The sequence below is a fragment of the Aspergillus steynii genome (genome assembly GCF_002849105.1).
Source record: "Aspergillus steynii IBT 23096 chromosome Unknown P170scaffold_5, whole genome shotgun sequence".
NCBI lineage: Eukaryota > Fungi > Ascomycota > Eurotiomycetes > Eurotiales > Aspergillaceae > Aspergillus > Aspergillus steynii.
The window spans coordinates 1,911,330-1,932,272 of NW_020194402.1; the positions used below are offsets into that span (position 1 = coordinate 1,911,330).

Genomic DNA, 20,943 nt, shown 5'->3' on the forward strand with positions numbered 1-20,943 from the left:
TTGGAGCTCTCAGCACATCGGTCATCACCGACAGCCCCTTCACTCCCTGTTCATCAAACCCGCCGTGATCCGAGTATTATATATCTTGTACGGAGTATGGACTATGGAATCACGGCATCAAAAATACCATCCGACCCAACCCTGCCTATAGCTCCCCCAACCCCCTTTTTAGTACACGTTCATTGAAGCCCGCTCCCCAGGTACTCCTCAATTACCCCACGCTAGTATCGGAAACCTACGCTGCCACGAGGACGAACAAGACCGGGGTTCGCCGCGTCAAACCCTGCAAGGCTGCAACTGCAACACCATTATCAGCCAAGCTATTGCGAAGCTTCGGCTTATGCATGTACCGTCCTTCCTGTAATACGAGGGATCATTATAACTGGATGATCGTTGGAGCTTGTCTATGATAAAGGATGATAGTCCTAGTCTCTATTTGGACGTAGCTGCCCTTTCTGATAAGGGTTAATTAATAACTTAATGGTCTTAAAGGATGATGTCATCCGCACGGGGATAATGATATATTTGGTATAGCACTCTCCAAACATCATCCAAGATTTAAATTTCAGATGTAGCCGGAGAAGGAGGACAGTTCGAAAGACAATGTTTTATTTATCTTTGAATATCTTGGTTTCATTGTAAGAAGAATGGTGGTTTATTGACAACAAAGACCTAGCAATTGGGTACCACATTCCTGCTATAAACATCTACTTGAGAACATCCTGGGTATCACTCGGCTATATAAGCCTTTATGACCAAATCATTCACTCTCTTGGCTGAATTTGCCCCTGAACAATGCCATTGGCCTTCACCAGTAGTAATGATAGGCACTGGCACACTTACATAGTCCTTTCACAGCCATTGCTTTGTTTTTCATGTGCCAATGTCCACTTCAACGCACCTTTAAAGATATATATTTATATCTGCCTTTTCAGTAAGCGCCAAGCAGACTATATACACGTGACCTGTCAGCAGCTAGGGATGCTTCCCAACTTGCTACCTGTTCAAAACCTTGAATGATTTATTTTGTTGATCAAAAATCGCCGTCTCTCAGACTCAGCCTGACCCAAGATTTACCACTCTCCGGAAGAAACCAAAAATATGGTTGAAAATAAATCATATTTTCTATCAAAGAAACTCACAATGATATACTAGAAGAAAGTGCAAACGCTGCAGTCCACGGTCATAGAACATCATAGTAAAATGCATCAATGCTCCCGACCCCGATCCCAATACGAACACGAAAGAATCAAATTATTTACAGCTTAGCAAGCATCTTGTTGCCCTTCTGCAACAGAGCAGCGGCATCCGTGACGAGCTCGTCAACAATAGCCTTGGCAGGCTTCTTTTCTGACACAACGGCGGCGACCTTGCCCATCAAGAAAGGGCGAGCATTGTCCAGGGTCTCGTCGTCGACATCGTCGGGCAGGTTCTCGAAATCGTGCTCGACGGGGATGACACCCTTGGCGGTCAGTTGCTTGATCTCTTCCGCGCGGTTCTCTTCCCAGTTCTTGATGTACTCGTTGTTGCGGACACGCAGGGGACGGCCCTGCAACATGTTAGCGGGGATTCTTGTGTCATTATCGCGTGCTCCGGATAACTTACAGTGAAGATGATGGTGCGAACGTTATCCTCAAATCCGGCGGTGCGGACGGCCTCCTGGTGAGCAACAGGGGCACCGGCCTCGTCGGACAGGATGAAGCGAGTACCAATCCATACGGCGGAGGCGCCAAGCATAAGAGCAGCGGCAACCGAGTTACCGTTGAAAAGGCCACCAGCGGCGACGACTTGCACGGGCAGACCGGTCAGGGGGCTCTTCTTGCCCTGGCAGAGCTTGGCAACGGTGGGGATGAGAACGGTAGTTGGGACATCACCGGTGTGTCCACCACCCTCGCCACCCTGGGCGCAGATGATATCGGCACCAGCATCAAGCGACTTCTGGACGTGCTTGGGGTGACCGATCATGTTCATGTACAGGATACCGGCGTTGTGGAGACGATCGACAACGTGCTTGGGAGGGATACCGACGGCCGAAACGAAGAGCCGGGCGCCGCTCTCAATGATGATATCAACGAGTTCGTTAAGCTTGCCCTTGGTGTAGTCATAGCTAATGAGGGAACAATGTGTTAGCATCCGTCATTTATTCCAACTGGACAGCTGCTGCCTAAGGTTGGGTCTCACTTGGTCTTGCGTGCGCTTCCTCCAACCTGGGGAAGCAGAAGGTCGACACCGAAGGGGGCGTTCTTGTCGTTCAAGTAGCTCTTGAGCTCCGTGATCTGTTCTTGAAGCATCTCAGGGGTGTAGCCGACACCGCCGATAACACCGAGACCACCAGCGTTGGTGACCGCAGCGGCCAACTTAGGACCGGCGGCCACGTTCATACCTGCCAGCAGGATGGGGTGGTTGATCTTGAGCTGATCAGTGAGGGTGGTACGAATTTGCTCTGCCAAAAGCTGAGTTAGAACGAAGGTGTCCTCAACCGGTTTTCGGTCACACGCGGCCCCTTCACATGCAGAGAGGCGTGCGCGGAATGTGGGCAAGAGAACTTACGAGGAGAAGCCATGATGAATGCGAAAGATGGGTATATGGGTGAAATAAAGGATAGATCGTTATCAAACAATAGGGCGAATGTATCGAGAAGAAGGAGGAGTGTCAGAAAGTGTGGGGAAAGAAAGACAATGCGTTGATTCTTTATAGGGAGACCGAGGGCGAACCGAGGGCGAAGAGCGCCGGCCAGAAAAGCCTCGGCCCAACATTTGATTAGACCAGTTTATTCCCCGGAGTTGACACTGCCGATGACTAACCGCGCGGGGGCGGTCACGCGCTGGTCAGCTGATCCCGCGTCTTCCGCGCGGTAACGTTTTTTCACATGACGTAGGCTGCAGTTGTATCTCGACCGTCAGCAATGGCTTCCGGCTCTCATCTCTGGAGATCTTCCGGTGCGGGGCTTCTGCACCTTCCCCTCCACAGAAGAGCCTGCGGATCGCTCCCAAGAACCGTCAAGAGGTAGGTCTGAGGAAGAGGAACGTGTCCGTCGATGCCCCGCCCTTGATGCCGAATTAACATTTGCATAGATCTCTCTATACGTCCCAGTCCAGTATGTGCACCCGGTTAACACGGGAGTCCTGCTATACAGACTCTTCCAGATGGAGCGGTTCAGCTCTGTCTGGGCGTTGGCGATGGACGTCTGTTCGACGAATCTAATCTGTTCAATCAGCAACCCCACCGACTAGTTCTCTTGATAGACGATCATTCTCCAACTCTAATACCCTTACTTCCAAGAATGAGTCCCTAAAACCATCCATACCTGCTCGAACCTTCTCCAATGGCATGGTAGCTTCTTCCAATGCCAGGATGAACCCGGTCGAGACTCCCTCCCACCGAGCTTTCATAGCCCTGGGAAGCAACATGGGAGATCGAGTGGAAATGATCGAGGCGGCCTGTCGAGAAATGGACCGAGCTGGAATCCGGGTAAAAAGGACCAGTTCGCTATTCGAGACAGCCCCGATGTATGTTCTCGACCAGGATGCATTTATGAATGGTGTTTGCGAAGTTTGTCTCCTACCTTCCGAATAGGCTCGTCAGATCGTGCATCGGCCCTTACAATAAACCAGGTCGAGACTAGCCTAGAGCCCCTTGAGCTACTAGATGCCATTCAGTCGATCGAAATCGACCTTGGGAGGAAGAAGATCATCGACAAGGGTCCCCGATCCATCGACCTAGATATTCTGCTCTACGATCAGCAGGTCTTCTCCCATGAGCGCCTTAACATCCCGCACAATTTGATGCTGGAACGTGACTTTGTCCTACGGCCTCTGAGCCAGTACGTCAAACCCTTTCCGTGACCGCATCTTGAAGAACACAATCTAAGCAGAAACACCGCCAGACTCATCCCTCATGAAATCCCTCCTTTCCCCGGACATGAAACCACCTATCTTTCCCACCTGAACTCCCTCCCTCCGCCAGATCCAACCCCAGTATCGACGACATATATCTCCAAAAACTTCCCTACCCTTCATTCCACAGATCCCCATCGTCCCACCCACATTATGGCCATCCTCAACCTCACCCCGGACTCCTTCTCCGATGGAGGCAAGCACTTCTCCAGTGACTTCTCAACTCTCACCAATACCGTGCGCGAATTCATCGCCGCAGGCGCCACAATCATCGATATCGGCGGCGAAAGCACCCGCCCTGGCTCCGTCCCCGTAGGAGAGGCCGAAGAACTGGCCCGGGTCATCCCAGCCATCCGCCACATCCGCACTTCGATCCCCGAAGCCGCCAACATCGCCATCAGCATCGATACCTACCGAGCACGCGTCGCCGAAGAAGCGTGTGCCGCCGGCGCCGACATCATCAACGATGTCTCCGCCGGTCTCCTCGACCCGGAAATGCTACCCACGATGGCGCGCACCGGCAAGACTGTCATTCTCATGCACATGCGCGGCAACCCCTCCAACATGACCAAGTTAACCGAGTACCCCAACGGCGTGGTCGCCGACACAACCACCGAGCTGCAGGAACGCATCGCCGCCGCAGAAGAAGCCGGCATCCGGCGCTGGAGAATCATCCTCGACCCGGGGCTAGGATTCGCCAAGGGCCAGCCCCAGGATCTCACCATCCTGCGGGATCTGCAGCAATTCCGGACCCAGGAAAGCGGGCTCGAGGGACTGCCCTGGTTGATGGGACCCAGCCGGAAAAGGTTCATCGGGAGACTAACGGGCGTTGAAAAGGCAAGTGAGCGTGGCTGGGGCACTGCGGCCGCCGTGACGGCTAGTATTGCCGGCGGCGCGGACATTGTTCGTGTGCATGATGTTAAGGAGATGTGGCAGGTCGCCAAGGTGGCAGATGCCATTTATAGAGGCTGATCGATGCGATGTGCCTTGCTGTTGGGTGTCTAGGAGTTCTTTGACGGGACATGATGATTCAACGGGTCAAGATTTTGTATATTTTCAACAATATCAAATTATATAGATAGAATAGTCAGCATTTTTTTAAATAAAAACATTATACGATCCGATAGTCTTTCCATGTTTGAATCTTGGATAATTGTAGTTCCTCATCGAGAACCCCTTCAGAGCACAAGGTTGAAAATAAAATAGATTGTGTTTATTCAAATTTTAATTGTCAAAACTCCTAGCAAGACCAAGCCTACTTAGATTGAAAGAATATACAGGAAATCGTCACAAATAGAAACAGGAGCTTGGGGAATGCCAATTTAATGATTTTCAATTAACTCAAAACCACAAAGGCAACTAAACAGGGGAAATGGAATAAAAGTAAAAGCAACCAACTTAAAACATGATCGAGTCGAGACAAGACGGAGGGATTGGTCTTAGACTCTGCAAGAGCCACCGTTCAATAGACAGTGATTATAGTGGTGGCCTTCGTTGTCGATTGCATTGGATTGAGAATGTAGGCTGATTTGGGGGAATACGAATGATGAGAACGCCATGTATGACTCAAAAATAAAAAATAGAGCTGGGCAGCAAGGACGAAGGAAGAACAAAAGCAGCATCCATGCTGGCGATATTGCGGGTGCGGTCAAAATGAGCTTCACTAGGCGGAAACCCTTTAGCTGTTCAGATAGCTGCGGATGGCACCTAAATCATTGTTAGCTTTGGGCGAAGGAACAAAAAAGACCGTAGGGAACACAAACCTTGCAGCTTAACGGCTCCATCTCCAACGATCTGCGAGAGGTTTTCTAGATCATCACCGGCTGTGATGCCAAAGCGGCGGACAAAGTCCTTTGCTGCGCCTTCCAGGTCTCCGTAAGTATCGTCTGCGGCAGGAAGGTCGTCTTCAGGTCGGCCAAAGTAGGAGTTGCTAGAGATCGCAGTGGCACCATCGAAGTTTCGCAGGCGCTCCTTGGCCTCCGCCTGCGCGTTGGGGTCGAATTTTTCCCGTCCGAAGAACTCGTCCGACGAGATACCCTTCTGGGTGCCGAATCGATCCTTGTTCTGCTTGATCTCCTCATCTGTCGGAAATCATTAATATTAAGTATAAGTCGGTGAAATGAGCAAGTGTGAGGGATGCCTACCATCGGCAGCCGTTCTAGTCGGGCCAACCGACCCAAAGCCCAGCTTCTTGGGGGCGGCAGGCTTTGCGCTGACAGTTTGACCAAATCCGAGCCGTCCAATGCCCATACCCAGACGCTCAACGTCGTTAGAGTTTCGCTCCTGGGAGCTCTTGGTGGCACCGAAGCCTCCCTTGCTCGGGCTGATCGGTGTCGGGGAGGCAATGGCGGTGGCTCCTGTGTTGGCGGTCTTGTTCTTGGCATCGGCCTCGGCCTTTTCTGCCTCGGGGTCATAACCAAGCTTCTCGATGCGCTCTGCCTCCTCCTTGGCTTTCCTCTCCGCCTCGTCGAAATCGATAATCTCCGCGCCACCAACTTTTTTGGCCCCCAGCTTAGGGGCCTTCTTGGCACCCAGAACGCTGGTCTTCTTCGCAGGACCCGCCGACGTAGCCTTTCGGACAGAAGTGCTGGCCCTGATCGCAGCCGGAGCAGGCGAAGACTCCTTATCGGAAGCCGAAAGCGGGGACTTCGAGCGAGCGCCGTTCGCATTGGCTGCGGCAGCGGTGTTCAAGAACGGGGTGCCGTTTCGGCTGACAACCGGAGGAGTGCCAGTGCGGGAGGGAGGGTTGCTGGGACGCTTGATGGACGGTTTATCCCACGAGGAGAAGAAATCATCCTCGTCAGCGGCAGGGGTGCTGGAGCCATTCGACGAAACGCCTGCGGGGACATCCGTGATCTCCACTTCACCGGGGTACCTGAGGGCAAGAATCTGCGGTTAGTTCCACTAAATGCGACCGAAAGATGATATGAATCACTGACTGCTGAGCATCCTGCGCGGCCCGCCTCTTCAGTTCGTCCTTGTACTTAACGGCAGCATTGCACGTGTACTTGACCTTGGCGTCCTTGCTGGCGAGGGCGGCAGACCCGCCATGCGATTGGAAATATTTAGTAGCAGACTCGTTACCGCCGACTTTCATGAGACGGAGTTGTTCCCATTGCCATTCTGTGAGGTGCAGATTAGCGCCGCAATGGAATCTCGACTGGAGAGGCTCGGGGGGAATAGATCCATACGGTCGAGGTTCGTGGAACGAACAAAGGAAATGTGGACACCCAGGTTACGATGGTTGGACGAGCAGTCCAAGCAGAGATAGATACCGAAAGGTACCGACGACCAGGTAGGATTCTTAGAGCTGCAATCGAAGCATACCTATGCAGCCAAATAATCCGTCAGCATATCGCCGCTCAAATCACTCAGCGGGGAGGGGTTTGTTTTGCGCACCTTGTTGGCGGGTTTGAGTTTGAGTTTCTCAAAGATCTTCTGGGACTCCGCCTTGGAGGCACTCATGGTGACGAGAAGGAGAGAGTAGGGGCCCGAAATAAGGGGGAGAGACCGTCACGCAGACAAGACAGGAAGTCGAGAGAGGGAGGAAGAGGATCCAAAATGCATTCGGGAGAGCGAACGTGGTCGGAATCGCTGTCGAAACCGGGCCGCCGGTTTTGCAACTGATGGCCGTATTTTTCACTTCCGCGCGCAGAGTCGCCCGGGCCGAAGCCCGCCTGAAACAAGATCTAAATTAAGATGCTACAATTAGCCCCGAAACTTTTACATGAAGTAATAAAAGGTAATATCCACCGCCCACAACTCTAAACAACCACACTTTAAACCGGCCAATTTGCCGCTCTCAGCCCGGGCGCAGTAATGCAAATACGGCCCGTGCGGAAACTTTCAGGCGGCGGCTGCACGCCTGAACCGCCAGGCCGCAGTGGGCACGTGACCGCTCTCTCCCCACATCGGGAAATCGGCGGGCGACCTTCTTCCAGGCGTCGCTGCAAATTTACGGGCCTCGCCGGTCATCGCCTGTGCAATCTTTCCATGCTCCCTACGGCTGCGCGACCTACTGCGATTCAACGGGAACCCGGGTGACGCTGCGGCCAGCTGTCGTCATGAATCCGTACCTTCGATCGAGCCCTGTCTTTTCGCGGGCTTCTGCCCTGACCTTGCGACCTGCTGGATTTCCCCGCACGGCGGAGTTGGCTCGCCGTTATGCGACTCAGAGTGATATGGGTCGAGGGGCCCCGGGGACGGCTACTCCGCGAAGAAGGAACGTTACCGTCCTGTCGGATGATGGGCGATACGAGTGGGGAGAGCTAAGCGGTCGGGAAAAGGCCGCTCGGGCAACGCAGCAATCGATCAACTTCGTGGTGGTCCTGGCGGGTGCCGTGTTGACGGTGAGTGGATCTGATCGGGCAAATAACTGGATGGGATTTTGATCCGTTGCTAGGGAGGAGTCTTCTACCTCCTCTATACCGAGGTTTTCTCCCCGAACAGCCGCACGTGGCAGTACGAGAAGGCCGTCGAACGCATCCTTAACGATACGCGCTGTACCGACTTGCTTGGAGATCGCAGGGAGATTAGGGCTTTCGGAGAAAACACCTCGAGCAGATGGGCGCGGAACCGCCCTATTGCGTACGTCTCTCATGTCCTGTGATGTGTCGGCAGCACTGACAGAGTCTTTAGGAGCTCGGTTGAGAAGGATCGTTTAGGTCGTGAGCATTTGAAGATGAACTTCCATGTATGTGACTTGACCCGGTCCCACACAGGCGTGGAGAATTAACAGTGAACAGGTCGAGGGACCACGCAATGCCGGTGTGGTATTTGTGCACATGATCAAGCCTCATGACCAACATGACTGGCAATATCAGCTTCTTGCGTTGGATGTGAATGGTTAGTTCTGCCACTTGTGCCTTCGTTGCCTACATGCAGTATACTAATTCGTTGGGCTTGTAGGTCACTCCCGCATTGTCCTCGAGCAGGCTCCTGAGAAACCAGGAGTTGGCAAAGCACTGAAGCTCCTCGGTATCCAATGGCGTTAAATTCCGCCTTCATATATACATCGCGACAGCTATATCATGCATGACGTACGGTCCGCTATGACTCGGTTCCTTCACCAGAACTGGGATGTCGAACCTGCATACATATTGGCCGACGAGGAAGGATGTCGCCGAGCCTGGCATGTTGCTGCATTCACTGGAGCCAGGAGGCCAAGCTCCTGCCTCGTATAAGTACGGTCTTAAATGGATCCGTGGCTAATATACCCACTTTACCCAACCCATCATTGTATCATAGTGTATTATTCATGAAGTTCACTTATAATTACAAAGCATTCTTGCGATGGAAATTCGCTACCTACATCATGTCATGTCTTAGGCCACAATCAATCGTCTTCATAAACAGTATCAACATTTTATTGAATACAAAAGTATTAACAACAAAGAATTGTCCTTCATAACACATCAAACATATACATTAAACCACAAGAATTTCCCCTATACAATCCGAGGACCCTCCAGAATGGGCTTCGCAGCCTCTGACCTCCACCAGCTCTTGCCCTCCTCGCCAGGGAAGGCAAACTCATCCATACTCTCCGGCTTCATCTCAACGCTGTATCCCGGCTCCAAAGGAGTCACGTAGTATCCATCCCGCACGCTAGAGGGGTGCACGAAGTGCTCGTGCAGGTGGTCGACGTACTCCAGCACACTCTTCTTACCGCTGACCACCACGTAGTCAATGGTGCTCAGGTGTTGCGTGTACTCGGGCAAGCCGACACCACCCGAGTGCGGCACGATGGGGACACCAAACTTGCGCGCCAGGAGCAAGATGGCAAGGACCTCGTTGACACCGCCGACTCGGCAGGCGTCGGCCTGGAGGACGGTCAGGGCTCCCGCCTGCAGGAGCTGCTTGAAGACCACGCGGTTCTGGCACATCTCGCCGGTGGCAACGCCGATGGTACCGTGGGGGGTGTTCTCGAGGGCCTTCCTGATGGCAGCGTGGCCGAGGATGTCGTCGGGGGAGGTGGGCTCTTCGATGAACCAGGGCTTGTATTCGGCGAGCTCTTGCATCCAGGTGATGGCTTCGGGGACGGACCAGACCTATGTTCAGAAACGTACCTTGGTCAGTGGTCTGATGTTCTTGTCTTGATGAAGTGAAAGAGAAGAAAAGGTGAAGGGAGTGAGATGAAGGAACGAGTGCTTACCTGGTTAGCATCCACCATCAGAATGTTACCCTTGTCATATCCGATAGCCTCACGGGCAATGCTCAATCTCTTCTTGTCATCCTCCAGGTTTCCTCCGACCTTCAGCTTGAAGTGCTTGTATCCCTGAGTAACGCTCTCACTCAGAAGAGCCCTCAGCTTGTCCTCTCCATATCCGAGCCAGCCAGCACTGGTGGTGTACGCGGGCACGGCCCGGCTCTGCTCCGCCTCTTTGATACGCTCCTGCTTACCGGACTCGACCTCCTTGAGGAGAGCGACGGCCTCTTCTGGCGTGATAGCATCGGTAATGTACCGGAAGTCAATGCAGCGGACAAACTCCTCGGGGCTCATCTCGGCGACGATGCGCCAGACAGGCTTGCCGAGGGTCTTCGCCCACAGGTCCCAGAGCGCGTTGACGACGGCTCCCAGGGCGAGATGGATCACACCCTTCTCGGGTCCGATCCATCGCAGCTGACTGTCGGAGACAAGGTAGCGCCACGTCTTACCCCAGTCGGCCGTGAGCTCGTCCAGGTCTTTGCCCACCACAAGGGGAGCGAGAAGGGAGATAGCGGAGCAGACGATTTCGTTTCCGCGACCAATAGTGAAGGTCTGCCAGTGGGCACGGTCAGTAACTGGGTAGTCATAGTACACGAGATTAGGGCTCTTTGCACGTACCATTCCATGCCCGATATGAGGGGAGTCCGTGTTGACGAGACAGTAGGCAGCGGAGTAGTCGCCCGCAGCGTTCATGGCATCCGAGCCAGTCTTGTCGAGGGAGGTCTATGTTGCGAATCAGCAACGAATTGACTATCGCAATCGTCCTCGAAATTGATTCTCTTACCGGGAACCTCACGTCCCGCGTGGTAAAACCAGTGATCTTCACCATGGTGTAGAGTATCACGCAATGGAAATGTTTATAGTATAGATTGATGGGGATACTTCAATGTCCCGCTGTTTGATGCGCAAAGAAGACAGCCAGCAGCCACAATGCTTCCACAGAAAACACAGAATCAAGGGATACGAAGAAAAGAAATCAGCCAAATCCTCGCGCGGGAGAAAGACGACAGATATAAGAGCCCCCTCACCCCTCCAAAAAACCCCCGCGGACAGCAATTGTTCCGCCAGCGTGGGGAAGTCTACACTGATTGGTGGAGCAATTATTCCTGGCCGGGGAACCCATTTTCCCACCAATGAGAGGAGGGCATCGGACTGTCGGCCGGCCTCCGCGTTCCTGAGTATTGTGATACGCGACGGTACGCGATCGTACGCCCTCAGCCCTAAGGAAGCCGTCTAAAGAATCGGCCGATACGGTATTACACGGCGAGGACCGGCCGATCTCCGCGAAGTCTAGGTAGGTATACATCTATACGTTCATCGAAGATGCAGGATAGCCTACCTGAAGATGAATGGAAGTGGCAGGCGCCGTAGAGCGTAGAGTGCCGGACGAGAGTCCCAACAAGAGCTACCGCGGACAAGAACAAAAGAGTATCATTTGTATGCGCTCCTCGCTGGACCGGATTTCTTTCCGAGCATCATATCATTCCCATGCAAAGGTAATTCCATTCGCCATAACCATAGCATAAACAAACGGTGTCAGTGTCAAATCTCAAGCCCATCCGATCGATCCGCCATGCATTGCCTAACCAGAGAGACCTCGCTTCTCGCTTTCCGAAAAGAAGATGATCATTCGCCAGAGTTTTCGAACCAAGACCTCTGCCTCTTCGTCGAGTGCCTGTACGAGTCGCGTTAGAACACCACTGCCAGCAACAAGTTCGGGGATGAATCAAGGAACTTACCTCCTCGAGCTGCTCCACTAATTCCTGAGGAGTGCCGTGCTTCCGAATATGCTCCTCCACCACATCCACCAACATCTGCTCCTGAACTCCCAGATATTCCACAATCTTCTTCTCCACGAAGGGCTTGAGTTGTTCGCTGACCACGCTCTCGTCCACGAACTCCCATTTGACGTCCCATTTCCAGAGTCCTTCCTTGTCGGCCGGAATCTCGCCCGCCAGCTGTCGGGCAGCTTGGGCACGTTCTTCTTCGGTAAGTCCGGCCGCCTCGGCAGCGCTGTCGAACTTGATCGGAATGAGAGGACGTCTCGCCGTTGCTTCCGGCTCTTCCTCGTCCTCCAGTAAACCTTCGACTTCGGCGACCGTCCGACGAGAGGTTGCGGCCTGGGCCTTTTGCGCGGCAGCTCCGAGGGAGAGCTTGAAACGCTGTGGCTCTCTCGGGGCCTGAGGGCGAGTCTCGAGCTCCTCTGCCTGACGAGCAAGGAAGTCGTCGGCCATACCGCGTGCTTGCTCCCGTTGCTGGACAGAACGAGCGCGCTCCCGCTCTTCGGCCGCACGATCGGTATCGTCCATGCTGATTTCGCGCGCACGGAAGGTGGCACGGCTGCGTAACCACGCTCCTCGGTCGGCATAGTAGTCATCGACCTTACGGCTAGCCTCGACGTCGTCGTTCCATTCCCCAAGTCGTTGATCGGCCTCTTCTTTCACTTCCTGGAGTTTGGATTCCTCTTCCTTGTCTCTCTTCTTCTCCCGCTCCAAGGCTGCGGTCCTGCTTCGCTCACGGTTGAGCCAGCGGCGCTCCTGGTCAAGGAATTGCTTTTCTTGTTCGGCGTCCTTCTTCTCCTGGCGTCTGCGCTCCAGCTCCTCATCGCTCGCATCGGATTCCTCATCTTCGCGGTCGATATAGACTGCTGGTCCGCCATTCATAGATCCACCATTCACAAATGACACCCCCTTCTGGTAGTCTTTAGGGATTTGAACCCCGAAGCCCTTGGGCCCCGCAGGAGCATTGGGCATGCTACGGTCCCTGGGACCAAGAGGCACGCCGTTTGCGCCAGCAGCAGGCCCACTAGGAGCAGATGGCGGTGGGGAAGCCAGCCGGTTGACGCGGGAGCCTGCATTTCGAGCTCGCTCCATCGATTCGATCTCTTCCTCCCTCTTCAGACGCTCGATGTCCCGGCGGTTGCTTCGCTCACGGAACGCTGCGATTTCTTTCGCAACAGTTTCCCGCATATCCGGGGGGATGTCCGACAATTCGTCTTCGATAGTGATGGGGATGGTCACAACTTCGGCCGAACCGCCCTCCCCTTGTCCTTCACCGTCTTTCATGGTAACATCTCCCTCGCGATCGATTGCCGAGACCTCTTCCTTCTGAGTTGGCGACGTAGGTTTGCACAAGTCAGAAAGAACATCCTTGAGAGTCGCACGCGCCGTGTCAAGTCGCGCCTGGCTCTCCGCAGGGTCCTGGTCGCCTTTGGTGGTTTCGTATTGCTCCAAGTATGTCAAGGAACTTTCGTCAACGACAATCTAAAGAGAATTTCAGTCAGCCTTGATTGTTGCTCTCCCTTCCCCCTTTCCAGCAACCTACCAGTAGTGTGCTTGTCTCCACCTCCTGCTCACCCTCCTCATCTCCCTGGGACGGTGCCTGTCTTTTCAAAGGCACTTGAACGTCCTTTAGTACTTCAACGGCAGTACCTAGACTTTCAGGGTCCTCGTACTCTGCGAAACCGAACTTGCACGGTTTTTCATCCGCGTCCGTAGCGCGGATCCAGCGCCTGAGGTTCCCGGCAGATCGTAGGATTCTCTCCACACCCTCGTCACCGCCGGCGCCTTCCGTGATTCCGCCGACAAAGATCGTCCTCACGATTTCTTCCCGCGTCGGCGGTTGTAGTTGCATCATGGCATCTCGAACATTCTGGCGCTGAGAATCCAGGCTCGCCGAGCCCAGTCCGGCACGTCTCCCGGGAGCATCACGTTCTTTGCTGGTATCTGGGGTGGCGGATTTTGGTGGACCGGATGTCCCAAGGCGAATCACAGGAGCCGAAAAGTTGATATTGGGCATATTGGGAGGGGGTTGGAAATTCGCGGGGAAGCCTCCCGGTCGTCCTGGCTGCTGGGCATTCGCCTGTTGCAAGCCTGGCGGGGGAGCAGTTCCAGGAGCCGCCATACCGGGGGGAGGAGCTGTGGAATTAGTTACGATGATGACGATAACCAGCAGAAGATTGCAGGTAATGGTTGGACCTACCCATGCCTGGGGGTGCTCCTGGATAAGCCCCGAAATCAGGAGGCCTGCCATACAGGCCGGGAGCTTCAAAGGTCAGCATTTGGTTATCTCAATTGACGCACAGGTGCATCCAATCTGGTCTGGGATGCGATAAGGCATACCTTGGTAAGGGTTGTACATTGCGACAAGATTCGCAGCTCCGGAGCCTCGATCGGGGTAGCTGGAGAAAATTGATCGCCTCTTAGAAAACTTCGCGTCTGGAGGCCAAGGAGTCGATTTATCAAGAAAATATAAAACGCGGATTGAGATATTAATGGGATCACCACCAAGAGAAACGAGTCGCGAACTTGGATGGCAAGGAGGGCTGGTTCCGTTGGAGAAAATGCGGCCGGCGGATTTGATGCTCGAGAAAGACCAGTTGGCCCGTGCGTCGCGCTTGGCGCAGGGAATTTCCGCCTTTCCTCTACGGAATACTCAATTTCAATTGCCTTCAAAGATTCTCGTTTTGTTGAACGTCCTCTACAGCAGAATGCAGAATCTTTTACTTGAGTCGGAAGCAGAGTCCGTGAAAATTGCCATTCATTATGGGAGGTACTACTACAGTTGTACGCGGGGATTGCTCATACATGTGCAGTGAACGGTTTGAAACCGCCTCTTCTCTCCAAGTCCTTTCGTTTGGTTCGAGATATCCAGCCCACATTGTGACTATCTTTTATGATCAAAGGCTGTAGATGATACAACTGTCAAGAAACCGCCAGACCGCCTATGAGTCTTCGTCATGGGGCAACGCTAAACTGCATCTCCCAGTCGCCGAATGACATGTCAATGCATGGAGCACAGTCTATTTGAGAAACCTCGAGTACGCCAAGTGGCTGCGAGGCCGTTTACTACCGAAGGTGTAACATCTTCACGCCGAGTGACCAACAACAGATTTCTGCGATTCAAATCTAAACGGCAATCTAGACCGGTGGACTTTTGCAAGGATACTGGAGGCCGAAGCCTGTACATATCCGTCCAGGGAATAGTTAGCGCCGTCCGGTGTAGTTGTCGGATGAACAACCACTCCGTAAGGGGGCCAAGGTGTCTAATCGATCGACGCCTGAGCGAGAAATTCCGATTAGTTATCTGCGTCTGTCGTCGGCAACTTCCAAGCGCAGGCAAAAGACAATTGCATTTAACCGACTGACGGCGGAACTTTATCCCTCGAGGCATCGCCAATTTCACCGGCCACCAATTTCCGAAGTCGCCTGAGGGAATAATTCCTGGCCAGTCATGGGGGGTTGCCGATGAACCCGTTCCTGTCCATCCATAATCTGTAATCCATAATCCAGATTCTAGAATTCTAGAAGCTGTTGATGACAAACAAACGTCATGCAAGTCAGAAGGTCAGATGACCGGATATCCGACGATGGGTCTCCCGGAGGACAGTCTGCCTTTCCGGAGTATGAAGTCCATGAAGAAAAGTACAAAGTAGGTAATGGAAATCAAGTCAAATCAAATCAACTAAAATAAAATAAAATAGAAGAGAATAGAATAAATTACCCTCCGGTCGCACAGCTGCGGCGACGGCGTAAACACGGCAAATACGTGACGAGGGCGTACGGGTAAATTCCACTAAATTCTGCACGGCCAGCGCGGCCCCACCCGGTGCCGTTACGATACGGTACGGACTGCCCCTCCACGGACCCCAACAGGCCGGCGCTTGACGCCATACCTTTCAGGCCTGCCCGCTTTGCCCACCGGCCATCGTCATCTGCGCTCCGTGACTCCCGCTTCGGTTTTTCTCCTTCTTTCTCTCTTGCCTGGTCTCAGTTTGTTTGTATCGGATTCGGTCTGGTTTAAATTCAGGTACGCCCACTCCCCGACTCCTGCTGCGCCCTTTCCCCTCCTCTCTCAACTCCTCTGCCAATATCTGCCCCGCGCTGACACCAACTGTCCCTCCATTTAGAGCTTTTCTTCAGCACAGAAAGCACCAAGAAACAGAGCTTCCTCTACCCAAATCCGTCCACAATGCCTGGATTTTCGCAGGCTACCGAACTCTCCGCCTGGAAGGAGCTCCAGGAGCACCACAACTCCGTCGGACGTAACATTGTCCTGAAGGAGGCCTTCGAGAAGGACCCTGAGCGCTTCCAGAAGTTCAGCCGTACCTTCGCCAACACCGTCGACAACTCGGACATCCTCTTCGATTTCTCCAAGAACTTCCTCACCGAGGAGACCCTCTCTCTTCTGGTCAAGCTGGCCAAGGAGGCCAATGTGGAGCAGCTGCGTGATGCCATGTTCCAGGGTGAGCCCATCAACTTCACCGAGAACCGTGCCGTCTACCACGTTGCTCTCCGCAATGTCTCCAACCAGCCCATGCAGGTCGAGGGCAAGAGCGTCGTCGAGGATGTCAACTCCGTGCTGGAGCACATGAAGGAGTTCTCCGAGCAGGTCCGCAGCGGCGAGTGGAAGGGTTACACCGGCAAGAAGATCAACACCATCATCAACATTGGTATTGGTGGCTCTGACCTGTAAGTCGACCCTTTCCAGGCTTGGTGCTCTCAATTGAACACTAGTATCTCGACATGGAACTTGCTAACAGTCGCAATTAGGGGCCCCGTCATGGTTACCGAGGCCCTGAAGCCCTACGGCCACAAGGACTTGAAGCTGCACTTCGTCTCCAACATCGACGGCACCCACATCGCCGAGGCCCTGAAGGACTCTGACCCCGAGACCACCCTCTTCTTGATTGCCTCCAAGACTTTCACCACGGCGGAAACCACCACCAACGCCAACAGCGCCAAGAAGTGGTTCCTCGAGACTGCTAAGGATGAGTCTCACATTGCCAAGCACTTTGTTGCCCTTTCCACCAACGAGGAGGAGGTCACGAAATTTGGCATTGACAAGCGGAACATGTTCGGTTTCGAATCGTGGGTGGGTGGTCGCTACTCCGTGTGGAGTGCCATCGGTTTGTCCGTTGCTCTCTACATTGGCTTCGACAACTTCCACCAGTTCCTGGCTGGTGCCCATGCCATGGACAAGCACTTCCGCGAGACTCCCTTGGAGCAGAACATCCCCGTCCTCGGTGGTCTGCTGAGCGTGTGGTACAGTGACTTCTTCGGCGCTCAGACTCACCTGGTGTCGCCTTTCGACCAGTACCTGCACCGATTCCCCGCCTACCTGCAGCAACTCTCCATGGAGAGCAACGGCAAGGCCATCACCCGCTCTGGCGAATATGTCAAGTACACCACCGGCCCCATCCTGTTCGGTGAGCCGGCCACCAACGCCCAGCACAGCTTCTACCAGCTGCTCCACCAGGGCACCAAGCTCATCCCCTCGGACTTCCTCATGGCTGCCGAGTCGCACAACCCCGTCGAGGGTGGCAAGCACCAGCGCATGCTTGCCTCTAACTTCCTTGCTCAGTCCGAGGCTCTAATGGTCGGCAAGACCCCCGAGCAGGTGAAGACCGAGGGGGCCCCCGACAACCTGGTGCCCCACAAGACCTTCCTTGGAAACCGTCCCACGACGTCCATCCTGGCTCAGAAGATCACCCCTTCGACGCTCGGAGCTTTGATTGCCTACTACGAGCACCTCACCTTCACCGAGGGTGCCGTCTGGAACATCAACTCTTTCGACCAGTGGGGTGTCGAGTTGGGCAAGGTCCTGGCCAAGAAGATTCAGCAGGAGCTGGAGACTGCTGGCGCTGGCGCCGGTCACGACAGCTCGACCAGCGGCCTGCTCTCTGCCTTCAAGCAGAAGGCCAACCTCTCCTAGTGGGTTGAATATATCAAAATTGCGCTATCTATATGATGAGAACATGAGTGATCACCTTTCTATTAATTTTTGTGAAAATTGAATGCAAATAAGTTTAATGATGCTCATTGTATTTTCCTTTTTTAATTACCGTAGCCTTTAACTAAACCGGTGCCATGGAAGCGGGGACTTCCATCACCATCACACATACCATCCCGCTACAAGGACGACCAGTTTATGTTGACATGACTGGCAATCGTCCATTTTCATCGTACGTTCAATCGCCTTCAAATTCCTACATGTCCTTGCACATTAAACATCCTAAATGAACCCTGTCTTTTCACTTCCAGGAGCAGAAGGTCGCAATGCCACTTTTCCGACACGTTAGGGAAGCTCGTTAAATAGTCGATGAAGTGCTATCCCCGATGGTGCCATCAAACAAGATATGTCGCACATATCCCCTTGACCCTGGAAGAAGCGATAGATCTACAGCGATTTCAGCGTGCATGGGAAGAAACCGTCCACGCTCGCGACATTATTCGGACCCGCCTGGTCCAGAGTGAAGGTCGAAAGCTGGACTTCACGTACAGAAGTAAAAGTTTGAAGGCCCATCTAGACGAACAAGAAGACGCCCACTTTGGTCCAGGGAGCCCGTTGTGCTATGGTGCCATTGTGTCCGGCAAGCAGGCTGACGCCCAATATTTTTTATGACCCTTCATCATTCAATCTACGATTGTTGGTCACTGCCCGTTCTGATGCAAGATATCCAAGTAGCGGTATCAAGAGTCACAGCTTCAGCCAGAGGATTCACCGGCTTCATGGCATACCTGACCCAAGCGGACATGACAGCGTCGAATCCATTTTGGCAAAATGAGTTCGAGGATCTCAGTTGCATCCACATTCCCAGTTTTCCATCTGATAGCTATATTCCCTCCATCACTGAAACTATTGAGCATGTTTTGAATGACGTGCCGGCCCACCAAGCCCGATCAGACCTTGCAACATCGACGGTTCTTCGTTTCGCCTGGGCCAGTGTCATATCAACTTGTTTGGATGCTGAGCATGTTGTTTTTGGCGTTGTTGTGACCAGCCATTGTCTTCCAGTGCCCGGGATTCTGGATATGACGGGCCCTACCATTGCCACGATGCCGTTGCGTGTGCAAAAGAAGGATTCTCAGTTGCCCTAAGCTCAATACAGGCCAAAGGCATATAGATGGTTCCGTTTGGCATTATTATTGGGACATGAGACGCTGCGTCACGTGCCCCGTCTCACCCTGTCCTTGTTCCGCCGAGGGCCTTCTTTTGCGTCCGCCAGGGCTGCCGCTAAACAGCCGTTGCCAAAATGATGAATGCAATAAAACCAACGCTCACAAAAGCCCGTTCTCAAATATCCAAGCTCCTTGGATCGCCATCTCAATTGGCTTCGTTAGAACGGTTGACCCCTTTGAGAGTCACAGAAGAACCGGACTATTACAACTCGGGCGGGTTTCATCCCATTACCTTAGGCGATACATTCAATTCCGATCAGTATACCATCCTGAGGAAGCTCGGGTATGGGCAATACTCTACAGTTTGGTTGGCTAGGGATTCAAGGTCAGTCGTCCATCGTGGTTGTTTATCAAGCTAACGGTTGCTGTAGATATCAAAGATTTGTGGCACTCAAGATCCTGAGGGCGGACTGTTATGGTGGGCCTCATGATATCTTTGAGCGAGAGATTCTTTCGCGAATCTCGGAGGTTTCTGCGAAAAGCACCCATGAAGGCCGCAACTATGTATCAGGTCTTCTCGACCATTTCAAGCACACGGGGCCCAACGGAGATCATGTGTGCTTTGTCTTCGATGTATTAGGGCATCATATGGATTTCCAGGCCGCTAAATACGAAGATGGAAAACTACCCGTGAAGGCTGTCAAAGTAATTGTACGGCAGCTTCTGCTGGGGCTTGACTTTCTTCACAGAGAATGCGGCATTGTTCACACAGGTATGGCATGGGAAATCAGATGAGCAACCCGCCTAGCATTGCAATACTGACCGGTGCATTTCCTCCTTTAGACCTGAAACCAACAAATATACTTCTCGAGTTGGAAAATCAGAAAGATGCTGTTTCTCAATATCTGGCGAAGGTTCCCCGGCGCACGGGAACCAAAGATGGTGGCACAGTGCCTCTGCGTGAGGTTATCACGACACCTCTCATCGGAGAGATGGAAAAACCTCATATCAGAATAATTGATTTTGGCGTGGGTATGTAACCCCCATGCTTGCAGTCGTTCATAAGTTAATTCTCTCTAGCGTCTTGGAGGGAAAACCACCTGTCAGAAATGATCCAGTCCTCGGCTCTGAGGGCCCCGGAGGTGACTATCGGCGCGCCCTGGGATGTTGGGGTTGATATCTGGAGTCTCGGATGCCTTGTAAGTACCACTGAATATCTGTTAAGATTTGGCCTTGTAGTGCGGTTTGTTTTAACATTGTAACCGGACAACTCAAGGTCGTGGAGTTTGCTCAGGGGATAGTTTTGTTCTCCGGCGAGGCATCACGGAACGGGTCTTGGACCGCTGAAGATGATCATCTGGCGAGAATTTCCGAGGTTCTTGGCCCTTTCCCGCTTCAATTCCTAGAAAAGGGCAACCGTACCGCGCATTTCTTCGACAAAAATGGTAAATTCAATTCATGTTGCTGATCCCCCATGGTCATTCTAATGTGCTTTGGCTCCAGGAAACCTTATTCGAATTCCGGATCTCAAACCCACAAGTCTTGAGCGCCTGGTCAATGGCGCAACAAAGCCTTTCCTCAAACCTAGCGACATGCCCCAGGTCGAGGTCCCCATCTTCGTCGATTTCCTAAGAGGCATGCTTGAAATCGACCCAGGGTCTCGAAAGTCGGCGTCAGAGCTTCTCCAACATGAATGGTTGAATCCAAGGAACGGGTGAAGGCAGCCTGGTGGCAAGAGAAGAGCGCCACTAGGCGCTGACTCCGTAGATTATACATCTTTCGACGGAGGATGTGCCAATCGTGATTCTGTTGAGGCGTTCTCATAACTCTTGAAGTTGGTTGGCGGGAAGGCGGAGCATGGGCCACGTGACCTTCCCCCGGAGTGGATGTTTGGTTTGGCTCCACGGAGTCGCAATAAGCATCTCTACTCCACGCCAGA

At 53.1% G+C, this 20,943-nt stretch overlaps 9 protein-coding genes across 9 annotated transcripts; 5 read left to right on the forward strand and 4 right to left on the reverse strand.

Moving 5' to 3' along the window:
- Positions 1 to 1,104: 1,104 nt before the first annotated feature.
- Positions 1,105 to 2,718, reverse strand: P170DRAFT_386344 (nitronate monooxygenase). Its single transcript, XM_024845764.1, has 4 exons — positions 2,551 to 2,718; positions 2,182 to 2,443; positions 1,606 to 2,107; positions 1,105 to 1,549 (listed from the first exon to the last, which is right to left on the reverse strand). Exons 1-4 carry the CDS (start codon positions 2,561 to 2,563, stop codon positions 1,259 to 1,261), a joined length of 1,068 nt encoding a protein of 355 aa, XP_024703402.1. The 5' UTR covers positions 2,564 to 2,718; the 3' UTR covers positions 1,105 to 1,258.
- Positions 2,719 to 3,217: 499 nt separating this feature from the next.
- On the forward strand, positions 3,218 to 5,016 carry P170DRAFT_386346 (folic acid synthesis protein). The gene is made up of 3 exons (XM_024845765.1): positions 3,218 to 3,552; positions 3,615 to 3,823; positions 3,887 to 5,016. Exons 1-3 carry the CDS (start codon positions 3,331 to 3,333, stop codon positions 4,866 to 4,868), a joined length of 1,413 nt encoding a protein of 470 aa, XP_024703403.1. The 5' UTR covers positions 3,218 to 3,330; the 3' UTR covers positions 4,869 to 5,016.
- Positions 5,017 to 5,105: 89 nt separating this feature from the next.
- P170DRAFT_386350 (ADP-ribosylation factor GTPase-activating protein) lies at positions 5,106 to 7,468 on the reverse strand. The gene is made up of 6 exons (XM_024845766.1): positions 7,296 to 7,468; positions 7,088 to 7,223; positions 6,836 to 7,019; positions 6,041 to 6,771; positions 5,660 to 5,977; positions 5,106 to 5,603 (listed from the first exon to the last, which is right to left on the reverse strand). The coding sequence occupies exons 1-6, from the start codon at positions 7,359 to 7,361 to the stop codon at positions 5,575 to 5,577; spliced, it is 1,464 nt and encodes a 487-aa protein (XP_024703404.1). The 5' UTR covers positions 7,362 to 7,468; the 3' UTR covers positions 5,106 to 5,574.
- Positions 7,469 to 7,686: 218 nt separating this feature from the next.
- Positions 7,687 to 9,218, forward strand: tim21. Its single transcript, XM_024846855.1, has 5 exons — positions 7,687 to 8,245; positions 8,299 to 8,483; positions 8,535 to 8,589; positions 8,642 to 8,741; positions 8,805 to 9,218. The coding sequence occupies exons 1-5, from the start codon at positions 7,961 to 7,963 to the stop codon at positions 8,888 to 8,890; spliced, it is 711 nt and encodes a 236-aa protein (XP_024703405.1). The 5' UTR covers positions 7,687 to 7,960; the 3' UTR covers positions 8,891 to 9,218.
- A 25-nt stretch (positions 9,219 to 9,243) lies between these two features.
- P170DRAFT_410732 (mandelate racemase/muconate lactonizing enzyme family protein) lies at positions 9,244 to 11,085 on the reverse strand. Its single transcript, XM_024846856.1, has 4 exons — positions 10,889 to 11,085; positions 10,723 to 10,827; positions 10,051 to 10,656; positions 9,244 to 9,946 (listed from the first exon to the last, which is right to left on the reverse strand). Exons 1-4 carry the CDS (start codon positions 10,931 to 10,933, stop codon positions 9,344 to 9,346), a joined length of 1,359 nt encoding a protein of 452 aa, XP_024703406.1. The 5' UTR covers positions 10,934 to 11,085; the 3' UTR covers positions 9,244 to 9,343.
- Positions 11,086 to 11,525: 440 nt separating this feature from the next.
- P170DRAFT_510794 (uncharacterized protein) lies at positions 11,526 to 14,431 on the reverse strand. Its single transcript, XM_024854814.1, has 5 exons — positions 14,226 to 14,431; positions 14,086 to 14,148; positions 13,429 to 14,021; positions 11,844 to 13,367; positions 11,526 to 11,779 (listed from the first exon to the last, which is right to left on the reverse strand). Exons 1-5 carry the CDS (start codon positions 14,242 to 14,244, stop codon positions 11,687 to 11,689), a joined length of 2,292 nt encoding a protein of 763 aa, XP_024703407.1. The 5' UTR covers positions 14,245 to 14,431; the 3' UTR covers positions 11,526 to 11,686.
- A 1,378-nt stretch (positions 14,432 to 15,809) lies between these two features.
- Positions 15,810 to 17,921, forward strand: P170DRAFT_437817 (glucose-6-phosphate isomerase). Its single transcript, XM_024849451.1, has 3 exons — positions 15,810 to 15,912; positions 16,013 to 16,574; positions 16,656 to 17,921. The coding sequence occupies exons 2-3, from the start codon at positions 16,075 to 16,077 to the stop codon at positions 17,815 to 17,817; spliced, it is 1,662 nt and encodes a 553-aa protein (XP_024703408.1). The 5' UTR covers positions 15,810 to 15,912; positions 16,013 to 16,074; the 3' UTR covers positions 17,818 to 17,921.
- Positions 17,922 to 18,614: 693 nt separating this feature from the next.
- Positions 18,615 to 18,983, forward strand: P170DRAFT_476752 (uncharacterized protein; the record flags this gene model as incomplete). Its single annotated transcript, XM_024853377.1, has 1 exon — positions 18,615 to 18,983. The coding sequence occupies one exon, from the start codon at positions 18,615 to 18,617 to the stop codon at positions 18,981 to 18,983; it is 369 nt and encodes a 122-aa protein (XP_024703409.1).
- Positions 18,984 to 19,141: 158 nt separating this feature from the next.
- P170DRAFT_410740 (protein kinase) lies at positions 19,142 to 20,843 on the forward strand (the record flags this gene model as incomplete). Its single annotated transcript, XM_024846857.1, has 6 exons — positions 19,142 to 19,389; positions 19,436 to 19,776; positions 19,848 to 20,036; positions 20,085 to 20,203; positions 20,281 to 20,449; positions 20,508 to 20,843. The coding sequence occupies 6 exons, from the start codon at positions 19,142 to 19,144 to the stop codon at positions 20,720 to 20,722; spliced, it is 1,281 nt and encodes a 426-aa protein (XP_024703410.1). The 3' UTR covers positions 20,723 to 20,843.
- Positions 20,844 to 20,943: the final 100 nt, after the last annotated feature.